At 46.4% G+C, this 15829-nt stretch overlaps 1 protein-coding gene across 1 annotated transcript; it reads right to left on the bottom strand.

Moving 5' to 3' along the window:
• Nucleotides 1-6068: 6068 nt before the first annotated feature.
• Nucleotides 6069-12717, bottom strand: TMEM215 (transmembrane protein 215). The gene is made up of 2 exons (XM_008507136.2): nt 11427-12717; nt 6069-11171 (listed from the first exon to the last, which is right to left on the bottom strand). Exon 2 carries the CDS (start codon nt 11111-11113, stop codon nt 10406-10408), a length of 708 nt encoding a protein of 235 aa, XP_008505358.1. The 5' UTR covers nt 11114-11171; nt 11427-12717; the 3' UTR covers nt 6069-10405.
• Between the last annotated feature and the right edge of the window lie 3112 nt (nt 12718-15829).

Here is a 15829-nt window from a genome sequence, read left to right as displayed (position 1 = left end):
CAGGGTCCTGCTGGGAGCTCACGAGTGGTCTGGCCAGGAGAGGAATCAACCAGGAATGGCTGGGAGAAACCAGACTGTGATGGAATTGGCTTTTACCAGGAGGCCAGAAGTCTACATCCTAGGATCTAAAGAGGGCCTCTCCCACTTGGACTCCTCATATCTCCGGTCACTAGTCAAAAGGTCTGGCTTTTGGGCTCATGTTCCCTGTAAGCTCTGGAGACAGGCAGGGGGTTGTGAGTCCACTTGATCAAGTTGAGGTAGAGGAGTGGATTCCAGTTCCATCAGGGAAAGTGGAGTTCACTTCCCCAAAGTAGAACCCCAGTCTTAAGGAGTAGATACTTATTCATTAATCCAGTCACATTATTTACTGAGTGCCTATTAAGTACAAGCCATTAAATCCAAATACTGCTGCATGGGCACAGCTGGACCCGTGGGTCTACACTAGGCTTGTGGCTATAAAAAAAATTGAAAGCACATGTAGCGATGGGAAGCAACTAGGGACCAGCATCATTGGCATCACCTGAGAATCTCTCGGAAATGTGAATTCTACTGAATCAGAAACTCTGGAGCTGGGTCCCAGCAATCTGTGGTTTAACAAGCCCTGCAGGTGATCCTGGTGTATGCTAGAGTTTGAGAACCACTGGCCTACCCTGATGATATTTGCTCAGGTCTGGGGTGAGGCTGAAAATGCTGGTTCAGATGGGGTGGGACTAGGGGAGGCAGGGATTACAATTTCCCATGGGTTGCTGGTTCCACAGCACTGCATCATGGAGCTTCTTAGAACTCTTAAAAAAACTCCTCACCAATTACTGGTATCTAGGATCAACTCAATTTCTGAGTTGAAGGCAGGACCTGGCAACCCTTGTTGGGCGAACCTGGGGAAATTAATACAACATGACAGCAGATACGTCTTTGCCCTCATCGTCCAATTCTCCTCCTGAGGGAAGAGTGGTTTGTTGGGAAACCGCCTTGGGTGAATGGCAGGGGCCGAGAACTTGAGGGTAATTCTGGGGGTTATGTAACTTGCCCTTCTTTCCTTTGACTCTTCATTCTTTCTGATTTCTGGAAATTTGGCTTCTTAGTCATGATTGGTGCTTCTAGATTTAGGGATTAGGGCAAGATTTCACAAAGTACATTTCATTGAATGCTGATCCTGAGGGAAGCCTCATGGCAACACTGCACACTCGGTCCCTTCCTGTGTGTCCCAGAGCACGTGAACAAATGGCTCCATTGGAGTGCTACGTTCCCCGCTTCCATAAGGACTTATCTAGTGCCCACTCTGTACTAGGTCCTCTTCTGACTGTTGAGGATACAGACAGTAAAAAAAATACCTGTTTATCTTGGTTTAACCCAGCAATTCCCAAACTTATTTCACTACTAAAACCTTTTGTTACGTAACATTTATTCATCTCTCAAGGAACTAACATTCAATGGGACACTCTGAAAATGATAGATTATCTGTGCGGGGTTGTGCCAGGGACCTGAGTGCCAGGGCCGAAGTAAGGAAGAAATTAGGGAGATTTTGAAGCACAGAAGGCGTCGACCCTAGAGACGTACATCTGGTTAATGTCATAATCATTGTTGGCCTCTCCACAAGGGAAAAAGTTTTCCCACGTGTCAAGCTGTCTGTGGTAATTATAAGCATCACAGGGATGGTGATTTTAGAAGCTGAGTTCATATCAGCTATTTTCATTTAAGAGCTCCGAGTTCTTTTAGGGCACGCAACAGCAGGACGACTGTTTGGAGGGGAGGACTGCTTAGTTGGGTTAGTTCTTTGCCCCCAAGTGGAAAGGAACCCCACCCCTGAAATGCAACCAAACCCAACAGTTGCCTGTTGAATGAATTCTTAAAGAGAATTCAGTTCAACCTGCAAGCCCTAGTCAAGATGAGTCTAACCGTCCTTCCTTTTGCTGTTCTGGAGACAAGCAGGCTGGCCAGGGCTTGTTTCCCTGCAGAATAAGAGGCCGACGGGATGATCTCTAAGCTTCCTCCCATCTCTGACAGTCCATCCAGCACAGGGTCTCTTGGATCAGCAAAGCCTTCATGTAGAGGAGGAGAAGCCCAAGCCATAACTGCCCTTCCCTCCCTGGTTCCATCTCCAGCCATTTGATGATCCTTTGCATTTCTCCAAACAAATCTGTGTGTTATACTCTCTCCCCTCTTGGCCTTCATATGCACGTTTTCTTGGCTTGGAACACTCTTTCTCCCTTGTCTTTGGTCAGCTATGTCTTACGCATCCCTCAGTTCTTGTATCAGATATTTTTCTTCTATGCCACTGTGATACTATGATTTATTATAAGAAATATATATTTGGTCTTGGGCCCGGCTTCTGGCACTGAACTTCTTAAACCCTTGGAATTTCCTAAGTGATGAGAGGGAGGAAGGTGTCTTTTGTTATGTTAATGAGGTGACTTTTGGACCTCATCTCAGGATGGGTGCTGGTTGCCAGGGGAACCAACCTTGTGATTTGAAGTTTGGATCTCTGGTGAGCAGGGAGGAGCTGGAGACTGAGTTCAGTTAGCAATGGCCGATGATTTAATTAAGCACGCCTATGTGATGGAACCTCCATAAAAACCCAAAAAGACGGGACTGGGAGAGCTTCTGGGTTGGTGAACACGTGGAGATTTGGGGAGATTTGGTGTGCTCTGGGAGAGCATGGAAGCTCTGTGCCCTTTCCCCATACCTTGCCCTGTGCATCTCTTCCATCTGGTTGTTCCTGAGTTATATCCTTTTATAATAAACCAGGAATCTAATAAGTAAAATGTTTCTCTGAGTTCTGTGAGCCACTCTAGCTAATTAATCAAAACCTAGGAGGAGGTCGTTGGAACCTCTGATCTGTGGCTGGTTGGTCAGAAGCACGAGTGACAACCTGGACTTGCGACTGGCATCTGAAGTTGGGGGTGGGCCGTCTTGTAGGACTGAACCCTCATCCTGTGGGATCTGATGCTGTCTCTGGGTAAATAGTGTCAGAACGAGGGGAATTGTAGGACACCCCGCTGGTGCTGGAGAATTGCTTGGACGTATGAGAACACCCTTCCCACACACGTACATTGGAATTGGGGGTGGAACCCCTTTAGACACCTCTTCTGTTCACCACCCTCCCCCAAAAAGGTGAGGGTTAGGTGGCCCTGCCGAGTGCTGCTGTAAGCGTCTTCATTTCAGGTCGTTTACTCATCAGCTTGCCTGGCTCAGCTGTGAGCTCCATGAAGCCAGGAGCTTGGTCTGTTCTGTTCACTGTCCGGTCCCAGGCCCAGCACAGTGCCTGACTCATACCTGCCCCTGAACCAGGACTTGGTGAGTGAAGGAACGGACGCTGGGATGGCTTGTGGGAAGGAGAGATGAGGAGGACGGAGACCTGGCACAGCTGACACGAGCATTGTCAAGGGCATGTCTGTGTGAGGACCTCCCCACGGCCATGGGAGCCCATTACGTTTAAACACATTTGCTGATGGCCTCTAGTCTGCTGCCGGGAGGGTCAGAGGTGAGCTTTGGAGGGACCTCGGGCTGGCAGGGGCTGCATTTCTGGGCTCTGAAGGGGGAGAGCCTGCCTGGGGGAGTCCCGTCAGCAGGAGAATGAGCCCGCCCTGTTCCGCGTCTGTCCTTGCTCAGCGAGCACACCTCACCGGGCTCTCAGTCCTGACCTCGGTGACACTGCTTGCATCTAACACCCCATTCTTCTTTCAGTGGGACATGTGGGCTGAATTTCTGCATTTAAAAGCATTTAATTTTACTATCTTTATATGTCTAATACTTTAGCTAATAGTATTCACTTTACACTCCTTTAACTTCCTAGTTTTTATTGTACTTTTCAGTCTATTATTGAGGTTTTAGACTATTTGATCTTGTTTATTGGATGCTATTTTATATTCCTTTTCACTCCGTTCAGCAGGATATTTTTAGCTAAATTTTGCCCTTATTGGAATATGCTTTTAAATTAATGTGTATATTTCTTTTCTTGGCCATTTAAAAAATGTATCAAAATTCTCTGACATTTTCCTTTTACTCTTCGCATTTAAAAACACTTTTCTGTTTGGCTTATCCTCTTAGTCCATTTTCTAGCATTTGCTGCCAAGTTCCAGGTGAGAAATGTGATGTGGGGGGCACAGAGGAGGTGACTGTCTTAATCAGGGGGTCTGGTTCTTCCCTCTGTGCTGACAATTCTGTCAGACTTGCTCTCCCTTTGCGGCCCACTTCCCCACCCACACTCGAAGCAGAGCCTTCTCGCTCTTGTTGGAGGGGAACCTGATGTTCACCATGGTCAAGGAAAAGAGTTACTTAATTTAAATCCCACTTTTACCAGGTCAGATCATTTGGGAAAATCACGGGACAAATTATACCGGTCGAAGTTATTAAGACTCTGCTCAGGGGGATTGCTGAGCAATGCGATGATCTTCTAGAACAAGCCAGGGCTTTTCCAGGCCACAAATCACAGTCTCTGAGCATCTGCCAGCCTTCTTGGAGAAGGGAAGTTTCCCTGGGGGTCGGGAGTGGGGGTCTGCAAGTTGGTCCTGACTGATCCCAGAGAATACCCTGGTGGCCTTGAATGTCTTGTGAAGAAATATTGGATGGAAGCATAATAGAGGGACAATAGTCAAAGGCGAGGAATTATATTTTGTTGACCTACTTACAGGATTAACCTGAGTACATTGCTTCACCTTCTTTCTGGTCGGGGATTCAAAAAGCTTGGTTGTCAAGTGCTTCTGGAACCACCCGTTCTTGTCACGAGGACGGTGTGGCCACTGACTCACGGAGAGAGGCAGGGAGTGGGAGTCAGGTCAACCGTGGCGGGAGGAGAAAATGTCCTGGAGAGGTTTATCTCTTTCTTCTCCTCGTTATGTAAGATGTGGTTTCCCCAAAGAAACAATATGCTAAGTCAAAGTGAGGGTCCCAGCCCAGAGAAGCCTATTTTAGCCCACATTGTTGCTGACTATATTCAATTTAATTTAATTCAATTCGACAAGGCAGAATTTTTTCTCCTGCCAGAAAGGGGAAGTAAGCTTTGACGGTGACCCAAATGGTGCGACTGAGAGTTTTCACTGAGCAAGGCAGAGTGTGTGTGCGGAGAAGGCGGAGTGGAAAGATGAGTAAAATGTTGCCCCCGCCCTTAAATAGCTCACATTGTAGCTGGAGAGGCAGACACATACGCAACTAAGATGCACAATGGTAATGGCGGAGGTGTCAGACCAGAGAAGAATGGAAGTGTCAGTTCTGAGTGGGAAAATCTGAAAGACTGTGGAAGCTGTGGCAGCCGCCCCTTGAAGGATGTTAGGGCATCAAGCAGCAGAGGGGCGAAGGCAGGTTGGACATTTGAGGCAGAGAAAATGATTGGGGCGCAGGCTCACGGTGGTCAGCTGCAAGGCATAGTTGGAACAGCAAGATGCCGCTGCAGTCGGGGGAGGCGGTTGGAAGAGCAGGGGGGCTGGTGGGCCGTTCTGAGTTGGTCTGATTGTCTAGTCACTTACATCGAAGGTAATCGTCCGCACTCTTCATGTTGAATTACATGTGATTCAGGTGATTTTCAAAAGCCTAATTCTTTTAAACAAATATGGTCTTGCCTCAGACTGATGAGTTGTCTCATATACAATAGTTCGTTACCATGAAAAATAGGAAAGTGATTAACTGCAAAACTATCTTTTATATTTAACTTTCTCGGGCCAGATTTGTCCAAGAGGAGCACAAGAGATGTTTTAATAGCTTTATGTCCTGTTTCATAACCGGTCCATTCTGTCACTCTGTACCTTATTGTGAATAAAACCTGCAAAGCTTGGGCTGTTGCTGAGGCTGCCAAGTCTACCGGCTCTAACATGGGGTCAGGAGGAAGAATAAAGGGAAAAATAAGGAAAGGATCTCTAGCAAGGGCCAGGTCCAGGAATAACTTGCCAAAAACCGTGGAGCTCTAATGCCAGTGCCGGTCTATTGTGTGAGTATCTGGACAGCGTCATGTACAAATTTCTTTCCTTTGGGTTCCATGGAGTAAGGACCCTGTGGTCGGTGGTGAGAAATCAAGGACACGACCTCTGGCTCAATGGTGCTTACATGATTTTATGTAATCTGGACAAGAGGCTGAATGGAGTTCAGTTCTTTATTGAGATATTTAGTTGAACCAAGCATTTGTCCATATCTCCGTCTTCAGTTTAATTTTTCCAGTGAGGAACTGAAACATAGAAAACTCATGGGTGGAGTCTATTGAGTTTCTGAAATTCCAGTTCATTTGTAAGTCATTGATAGATAATCATATACATACATATTAAATATAATATAAAATGTATGGTGAGATACTTTAAGAAAATGCTTTTGAAATATTACAAAGTAATTATTATTGTCTACATCTATATTTCATTTTGCTTGTTCAACATTATGCTCTTGAAGATTGACACCTCTGTCATCTGATTTTGAAATACATGCTAGTAATAACTGCAGAAATGTCTCGTCTCACTCCTAAAAATCCTGGCTCTGGTCCTGAGGGGGGACCTTTTCGAAGAAGCATTATTTTGTCTCTTACCCTATGTCTTGCGTCTACACGTGTGAAGAGAAAACCAACAATATCAAGCATTTAACCCATTCACACATTTCTGCCCCCTTACTCTCGTCTACGAGGAGACAGATTTTCAATTGTAAATTTTCACCTCTTCGGGCAAACGACAAATAACGTAGCTGTGTTACCAACAGTAGAAAAAAGTAACATACGAAACCACCTATAAAACATGGTTTCTGGCTAGCAATGAGGAATGGCATGATAAATTATGGCACATCACTATGTACATCACTATGTACATCACAATGGCATATTACACAATTGTTGAATGATAATTAGGAACACTGCATAGAAACATGAAAGCATACTTAGGATATAATTAAGAGAAGAAAGAAAAACACATGATTATAATATGTAAGGTACCTAAGCATGTGGAGGAGGCCTGGAAGATAATATACTAAAATGGAAATACAGTAGTTCTGTTAGGATAGTGGGACTGTGGATTTTCAAAAACATTTTCTTTAATGTTATAAAATAATAGTAATAACAGTGAATTCACCAAATAAATGGTACTGTTGGTACAGAGGGGCGATATTAATAAATAAGTAGAGGTTGGATGTTACAAAAGAGAAAACATTTAAAGGAATGAATCTTCCTTCCCTACATTTGTCAGCTCAGTGGTTATTAAGATCCACGGTTTTGAAAACATTTTCAAAGGAGCTGGTTAGTCGGGTTTGGAAGAGGGCCTGAACCTAAGTGTATCTGGATTTTGTTTGCTGTGATGATTGCAACAGAAACTAAATCTCGAAACAGTTGTCTAAATATACTCCAGCTTGGGTATCTTGGCTGAATTCACACCTTGGAATCAAGAAGCAGTTCGGAAAAAGAACCCGTCTGCATAATAAGTAGGAATATAGAGCAAGGGAAATTCAATAGAGAAATTTTGAAAATAAAATGCCTATTTAAAAATCAAGTTGAAATGACTATTTGCTTTAGCAGCAAATAAAAAAAAAATAACTAATGCATGCTTAAATTTATATCTGTCCAAAAGTTCCAAAGGATACCAGGAACAATCCTCACATCTATTAAATTAATAAGAACAATTTACTAAAACTGTTGATTGGCATGAACTGCTCTGTTTTCCTCTCAAGTGCTTAGACATTTCTCTCTCCTGTTTTCCTTCACTTCCACTTCTGTTCAAAAGAATGACAGTCTGACCCTGAATAGTAGTTGATTTGGGGTACCAGGCTACCTTGTTTCATGTTAGGAGGGGGTTGCTTAAAATAAGATGTTAAGAAAAATTCACACACACAATCACACATTTTATTCTTTCTGATCAAAGTTAAGCCTCCCAGCACAATACTTGCATGCTGATATTTTAGCCCTGCAGAAAATTCCCTCAAATGCATACTGGGATACCTTCAGTATCTTAAGTAGGTGGATGCAAGAAGAAACCCAAAGTAAGCTTCTTCTGAAATAGAACTTGAAAATATGATAAAACACCTTATATCTCTAAACTAGTAGTTGACTTTGAATTTGGAAATTGGAGTGTGTGTGTGTGTGTGTGTGTGTGTGTGTGTTTGTACGATATCCAGGAGTTTGAGCTGGTTCCAAGAAATCAGAAAGTAACTTTTCCAAACCCCAAACTACACCTGACTCTACAAGCATCTGTTTTCAGACCCTGTGTAGGGTTTGCTGAGGCTCTGTGACCATCTCTCTCTGAGGGCTTGCTGTCTCCTCATCTCTAAAGATGTTCACAAATGAGGAACAAATTAGAGGAAGATATTCCTAAAAGTTATCCAATAATTTTCACTTTGATAAAAACATGAATTCCATCTTTCAAAATGCATTAGAAATATTAAGGGGTATCGTGATTTTAGGAAACGGTTTTCCCTCCATGCCAAATCCAAAGTAAAGTACATTTAGTGCAAGGGGATGTATTAGACTATTTGGGGCTATGCCAATATTGAAAATCTTCTCTTCAAAAATATTTTACTCTCAACATCTTGATTTTATTCCCAGAAATGTATTTGGTTGAATAAATGATATTTGGTAATGAAACAAATCTGCTTTCGTACATCTACAAAATTCTTTTGAGTTTTGTAGCAAGAATTCACTCCACGTTGCATAAGTGTTTTCATGAATTGCGTAACTTTGGCATGCATTTTCTGTAACTCATTTCCTGGCAGTATATAAAGTGCCTTTGACATAATGCCATAGAATATTCAAACTGGGAGTGAACTATAGAAATAATCTGGTGTCAGTCGGTTCCACTCCTCCCGCTTCAAGGAACTGAGGTGAGAGAAAATAAATTTTGCCCAGGATCACACATCTCATTTTCTGACTTTTAAGCCCTACTAAAACAAAAATTACATACTTTTGATGTTGAATTTGATTTGAAAATGGTGATTTTTAAGGGCATGGGTCTGAAGACAGCATAATTGCTACACCTGAAGAATTGCAGAGTTGGGCCTGAAATTCACAAAAGAGGTATACCCCAAATTTTCATCCTCAATTCCCCTTTTGGGAGAAAGTGGCTGAAACTATCTGATGATTAAAAATAAATCATCATCCTTTGAAGGATGCAAAATTATCCTGATCTCCAGGATGAAATTTACCACTATTTCTATACGTAATTCAACACTTCTCTTCAACGGGGATCACATGGTGTTCTGGCTGATTGCCGTCTTGTCTATTACAGTTGAGCAAGTGAAATGAGAAATACATTTCAGGATCCCACTGTGATTTTTTTTCCTCAGCAGCAAAAAAATAAAGTACGAAATAAAACTGACCTTTGTCATGTAATGTTCACTGATCAGGTGAACTTAATAAAATCTGGGCTTTAGTTAAATCTAGTAGGTTAACTCTTGTTTCATTGGCATTTGCAGTCTCTGGAGGTGTTCGACAAATGTACAAATAATGACATTTCCAGAAGTTTAACCATTGCATTTCACGTAAATTCTGCATAAAGTCAAGACTAATGTATTGACTTCACAGTCTTTAGATTTTAAAAGGCATATAGGAATGATAATTATCAGTACATGTCTCCCAGAAATGTTAAAAACACTTTGATACATATGTAAAATCCATTTTGACTTGATGAAAACAAATTCTAATCTATGAAGATATTATTGTTATTTTGCACCTGATGAGGAAATTGCACATGAATGATCATCAATGTTAAAAAACACTTCAGATAAAGACTCAGTAAATCAATTTAAATGAAGAGTTTAAGAAGTAACATAGCCATTTAAAAATGCTAGTTTTTCACACAGCTGGTCACACTTATTTTACTTTATTTGAAATCCCTGATCTTGTCAGAGGATAATATCATAAAACTCAATTATATAATTCAACTGTCTTTAACTCCCCTTTGTCTGAAAACCACCCCACCTGAGGAGGGATGTAGCTGTTTTTTCTTGATTTATCTTTCTTTCAGCAAATGCTAAGTGTGAAAAGCTTTCACCAGATAAAAATCGTTTCACATAATGAAGCATTAAACTGTTTTTTCTTTCCATTTCTTCAGACCGGAAGCAGCTCTGTTTCCCTGTGGACAGCCCCTGTATCATTTCATGCCTGGCATCTGCAGCCCACTCTAGACCTATCTTACTTTGAGCAGGTGCCGGGTAGCACTTTTTTGGGTTATTTTACAAAACATCCAGCACAGTTTAAATCGTTAAAAAGTGATTGGAACTGCTTCCTCTCCTACCCACTGCCTCTTCCAGTGTCCGTAGCCCTCATCACCCTTCCCTGAAATGTGTCTCCGACATGCCTATGTACATGGCTCTCAGGCACCAGAGGTTTGCACACCCGTCACATACCAGGTCCATTTCTAACAGTGTGAAGGCTGTTGGAGCAGAGCAGTTTCCTTCTTTCGGGAGCTGAGTGTAGTCATGTGTCTATCAACACAGCAACCTTTGTATGCAAAGCTTAGACTATTGTCTCGTGGTCCCACCTGCCTTGGCTCTGATTGATGTAACAACAGTATCTGTCATAGGGACTGTTCTGCTTGTAGGAGCAAACGATGATACTGTCCTGGGGCACGAAGAAGATGCTGTCCTCAGGCTCAGGGCACTGGGACCGGTCCCAGGCTGAGCACTTGGCTTCCAAGGCACTGTAGGTGACGGAACTGCCCGAGGGACAGTAGCCATCCAGGTATCTTGATGCCTCCTCCCGATGCCCGCTCTGGACCAGGCTCTGGCATTCTCCTTCCTCCGTGGGGGTGGGGGTGGTGATGGAGCTGGCCATGGGCACCTCAGCCTGCCCTTGGAGGGGAGGCTTTCCCCTGAGGCCCACCTTCTTAGCCAGCTCATCTGAGCTTCCCTTGCCCGACTCCAGGTCCGAAGGGGTCCTCAGCAGCTCCACCACCTCCTTGTCCTGGGGTTTCCGGAAGCAGGGCAACTTGCGGACCCAGAGCAGCTCATTTTCAGGCCACTTGGTGCATCCCTCCGTTTTCCTGGCCAGGGCAATGGCCGCGATGCCTGGTAGGCAGATGGCTGGCCCGATGGCCAGGAGGGGGATGTTTCCCAGAGTCTCTCCTTTCATCCCAGAGACGGTGAACATGAAGCCAAAGACCAGGAAGACACTGACCAGGGCCACCACCAGCCCAGTTCTCGGGTTAATGTCATCAGGCCGCATCTTTCACTCCATCCAGGTTGGGGGCTGCTTGTTGGCCAGGGAGCAGCGTTTCTCTCTTCTGTCAGAGGCAAAACCACAGAGGGTTTAAAAAAAAAAAAAACGACCAAAACAAACCTAAGTCAATTTCCCATCCACCAGCTCGCTCTCTCTTACTCTTATCTCTCTCTACTTGTCCATCAGTCTTGGTCTCTGAATATGACACTATTTCTCCGTTTGTGTTGCTCTCACTCTCTTTTACTCTCTCTCTCTCTCTTTTACTATTATAACCTCTGTCTCTCATATAAACATCCACCCACTGGGGTCACCGGGGTACCTGAGGTATCTTGCCGTCTCCCGGGAGCAGGGAAAGAAGCCAGTCTGAGTCTCCTTAGAAACCTCCACAGCAGCTGTCTCCTCCGCTCTCTCCCTTGTTTCTGGAATGAAAACCTGGCTTTTCCTACTGACTCTGCATCCAGGAGGTGGGACGTGGGAGCGTATCTTTCTCAACAGCGCCCGTCGGTCCCCAGGGCTCTGGCAGCGGAGCGGCGGCGCAGCCCAGCGCCCGGCTTTGCGCGCAGAGCTCCGGGTGCTGGAGGGAGGGAGGACTTAGTCTGGGAAGAGGGAAAGCGGCGCGCGAGCTTGGCCTCGTTACATCACTTTCAGAGCAAGCTCAGAAACAAAGAAGGACGCGCCTGGGCGCGAGGGGGTCAGACCCCGGGGAGAGGCCACCGGGGCAGAAGAGGCTGCTCAGAGTCCAGCTGGGGTGCTTGGAGCAGCCGGGAGTCGTTGCGCCGCTGCTCGGGAGGGCTGAGCGGGGCGGCAGGATCCGCTTCCGTGCCCGGGGGGATCTCGGGTGCCAGGCTCTCGCTGGCCGGAGACCAGAACTCAGATCGGTTTGCCCACGGGGCAGCCGGGGCTCCGAGTCCACGGTCCGAGGGCCAGAGGTGCCAGCTGGAGATGTCCCTTGGGGAGCTGGACCCTTCTCCAGTTACAAATCTGGGTCTCCCCGACCCCGACGACAGCTCCCAGGAGGTTCCCGGACCACGCGTCTCTCAGCCTCGAGGCTCTCGGGGCTCCAGGGCGGCCCTCCTCCAGGCTCCCGCTGCCCGCGGGCGCTCTCGGTCCGGCGCTGGGCGGCAGCGGCGCGCCAAGCGCTCTTGCCCCGGAGCAGGCTGCGCAGCGGAGCGCACACGACCAGCGCCCAGGCTGAGTTAGTGGTGAGGGTTAGTGGATGCCCGGTCTTGCTCGAGCCTTGGGGGAGTCACCAGAGTCCTTTCCCCTGGTCTTCCAGCTCCGGACCCGGGAGAGGGTGGTCTTGGAGCCCGGATCCCACTCCGACACGGCCGTGGTGCCAGCCAGGCCGGCTGGGTCAAAGGAGAAGGGCTCTCGGCCCCCGGATCCCCATCTGGGCGCTTGCCACCCAACACCCAGGTAGCGAGGAGAAGGAGGGGCCTTGACTGGGCGGGACAGGCCGAACGGCCAGCGCTGCCGCTCCAGCCCGGGGCGATTCTCTCCTCCCTTGCTGAAGCTGGAGTGGAGAACCGCTCTCCTTCCCACTGCAGCGGGGGATGGAGTCTCTGGCCGCGGGGGCAAGACCTGCTTCGGCTGTGGTTCTTCAGCAAGGCTTCGCGTATAGGGTAGAGGGGGAATAGAGGTACAGGGCCGCAGGGCTGGGGGTACCTTCTTTCTTGTCAAGGCACTGCCTTGGTGGAATGAACTTGGATATCCAGGCCTTCCTCACTTAGACTAACTATGTGGTCTTGGGCAAGTGACTTAACCTCTCTGAGAATCTGTAAAATGAGAATATCACCATCAAATATGTGAGGGAATGTGATGAAGACTAAATGAATGCATACTTCCTAGCACAGTGCTTGGTACGTGGTCCTTGTTCACGAAATGGTTGAAATGTATATTTGCATAGCGTGTCATAATCACTGTAAGGCATGAGCCAAATCATGAAGGGCCTGTCTGTGGACCTTTGACTTTATCCACTAGGCAATGAAGGACCGTGGAAGTATTGTAAACAGGAAACAACACAAAGTATTCCGTTTTTAACAGGTGGTGGCCGCAGGTTAGAGGACAAGTTAGAGGGGGTGGCGTGTGGAAGCAGGGGACCTGTTAGGAGGGCAGTTCAGTTAGCCAGGCGAGACATGACGTGGGCCTGATCAAGGCGGGGCTGGTAGGGGTGGTTAGAAGAAAGGGATTTAGAAGGAGTTTTCAGGGTAGAATCCAGTGTCTTGGGTCCTAGGGAGGAAGGTGGCTGTAGAGTCAAGGTTGACTCCCTAGTTCCTCACTGTCAGGATCAGACTCAGGATCAGACTCCTAATTTTCCACTCCAGCATCTGTGGAGTGTGTCTTTTCTACTCAGCTCATTAGATAGCTGCTATTTTCTGAACACAGAATCATTAGTCCAGAAGGAAGAAAGGGCAAAGGGCAAAGGTGAGATGCCAGCTGTTTGATCACTTGTATCAAGAAAATAACAGTTTCCCTGGCAGCCCCACCAAGTGGATAGACACCTGCTTATATCTAATTGGCCAGAAGATTGTCATTGGGGCCACCTCTGGATGCAAAGTAGCCTGGGAAGTCATGTTTTGTTGTGTTTTTTTGACCAGATTTATTGCCATTCTGAAAAAAATCAAGGTTTTGTTAGCAAGGAAAGAAGGGGGAATGACGATTGGGGAAGGAGCTAGCAGTGTGTGCTGCACCTGCCGGACACGGTAGCCTTCTGGAAGTTTCTCTCCTGCCTCTGCTGACACCAGTCCTTCCTGTTTCCCTCCCATCTCCTTGGCCACTCATTTGTGGGTCAATTTGCAGACTCCTCTCTACGTTGTTTATTTTTATTTTTGACAAAGCCCTTCGATGCTGCTGTTCTGCTGGCTGCATCTCTGTTAGCCCCTCTCCGATTTCTTTGCTCCTCTCACTCTGTGGTAGTTGCAAACACCAACCAGACAGGCTGAGGACTCCTACATTTAGCTGTTTAGCCTCATCTTTTTTCCTCAGTTTCCGATTTATAATATCTAATTGTCTGCTTGATATCTGTCTGTATGACACACAGACGCATCACCCTCAACATGGCCCAGATTGAGCTCATCAAATTTCCTTCACACTTGCTCTTTCTCATTTGACCCCAACTGAGAAACTTTGGAATTGTCCTCTACTCTTTTCTCTCCCTAACAACTTATATCCAGGAGTCACCAGGTCATCCTAGTCTTCCCTCCCATAACCCTGGATCTCCTCCTCTCCCGCCTGTACCTGAGGCAGACCACGCTTCCTGCCTGGGTTTCGCTTTCCTGTGAAGCAAGGGCTTTGGGTGAGGAGGGCAGAGGTCCGTTTCAGCTCTACTAGCCCCTGGATCTCTGACGTCTCTTCTGCAGGGTTGAACTGATGTCGGCATTGTGCAGGTGCTCCCACGATAGTGCTGGAAACCAAGCTGGGTCCTAAAGAAGCCACGTGCTTGAACAGAGACCTCCACTCACTCACACAAGCATCTAATTCCATTCTGACTTTTAAGCCATTCAGTTCATCTACTTAAGGCATTAGAGAAGGCCCATGCATAAAACCAGAGGCCGCTTCAATTACTGTTTAATTATAAGCCTCATTCTCAAAGCAGTTCCATCTTAGAGGGAGTTTCCGATGGTCTTTGAACAGCAGGTGTACCTGTCCACGTCAGCAGCACCCCAAGTGGGTGGAGGTGGGAGACATCACTCAGGGTCACAATATTCAGAGACAGAAAAGGCATCCTTGGTATTTAATTTCTTGCCTGTACAGGCTGACTGCACTAGGATTTTAAGACCTTAAGTAGTGCTTGCAATGCTGAAAGCATATACAGGCATGTACAAAAGGTTTCATCAGAAGAGAAAGGAAATTCAGATTGGAATGAGGCTTTCATTTGAGAATGAAACACAGAACCTTTTATTTCTGAAATTATAGAGATCATGAGATGATAGAATTTGAAGATATCTTACAGAATGTCTACTCTGACCCCCTTTATTGTACAGATGAAACCCAGAAAGGTTGTATTCATTCACTGTTACTTGAGTATTTATTGTGTGCTTGGCGCTGGGCTCAGTGCTGGAGACACGGGCGAGATGAGGTACGGTCTGCTTTACGGAACTCACATTCACAGAGCAGGATATGGGGATTAGTCAAGACAGGCTAGATTATGCCATGGCAACGAAAGACTTCCAGATCTCAAAGGCTGTATGCTCGTACCACATGCCCACCATGAGTCAGCTATAGCCCTGCCCCATGCTGTCTTCACTCTGGGCTCCAGGCTGACAAGCAGCCTGCATCTGGGACATTGCTAGTCCCTTGAATCCAGGCAACTGGAGGCCCCGTGCTGAGCCTTCGCTTCAGTGGCTTCTCTCCAGCACCTCCAGCTCTGCCCCTCCCTATAGGCCAAAGAATCTGCCAAAGTGATGTGCCCCATCTGCAGACCTTTCCTCCCTTTCTAGACCATGGCATGGGCATCTGGGAACTTAGAATTCCCTACCTTAACAACTCCATACCAGCTCCCAGGGCTCATGAACAATTCTTTGCTGGGTCCATCCTCTCAAGGGATGACCATACTGCAGGTGTGTGCACCCCTAGACCTGTGGGATGGTCAAGGGGCCACTGTGTTTTTGTATAGATAAAGTATAGATAAAACTCGGCATGCCAGATAGGGTGTCTACGCTCTGCAGGTCAGCCCCTCGATGGTTCAGAACAGAGCCAGGGGTGGGAAGAAAAAGGCAGTGT

This window comes from Equus przewalskii, chromosome 22 (assembly GCF_037783145.1).
Source record: "Equus przewalskii isolate Varuska chromosome 22, EquPr2, whole genome shotgun sequence".
Classification (NCBI taxonomy): Eukaryota; Metazoa; Chordata; class Mammalia; order Perissodactyla; family Equidae; genus Equus; species Equus przewalskii.
Note: the sequence above shows the minus strand (reverse complement) of the source record. Positions and strands in the feature narration are given on the sequence as shown.

Bases quoted from the DNA above. Each gene is read 5' to 3' on its own strand.
- TMEM215 (XM_008507136.2), bottom strand. From the start codon at position 11,113: ATGCGGCCTGATGACATTAACCCGAGAACTGGGCTGGTGGTGGCCCTG.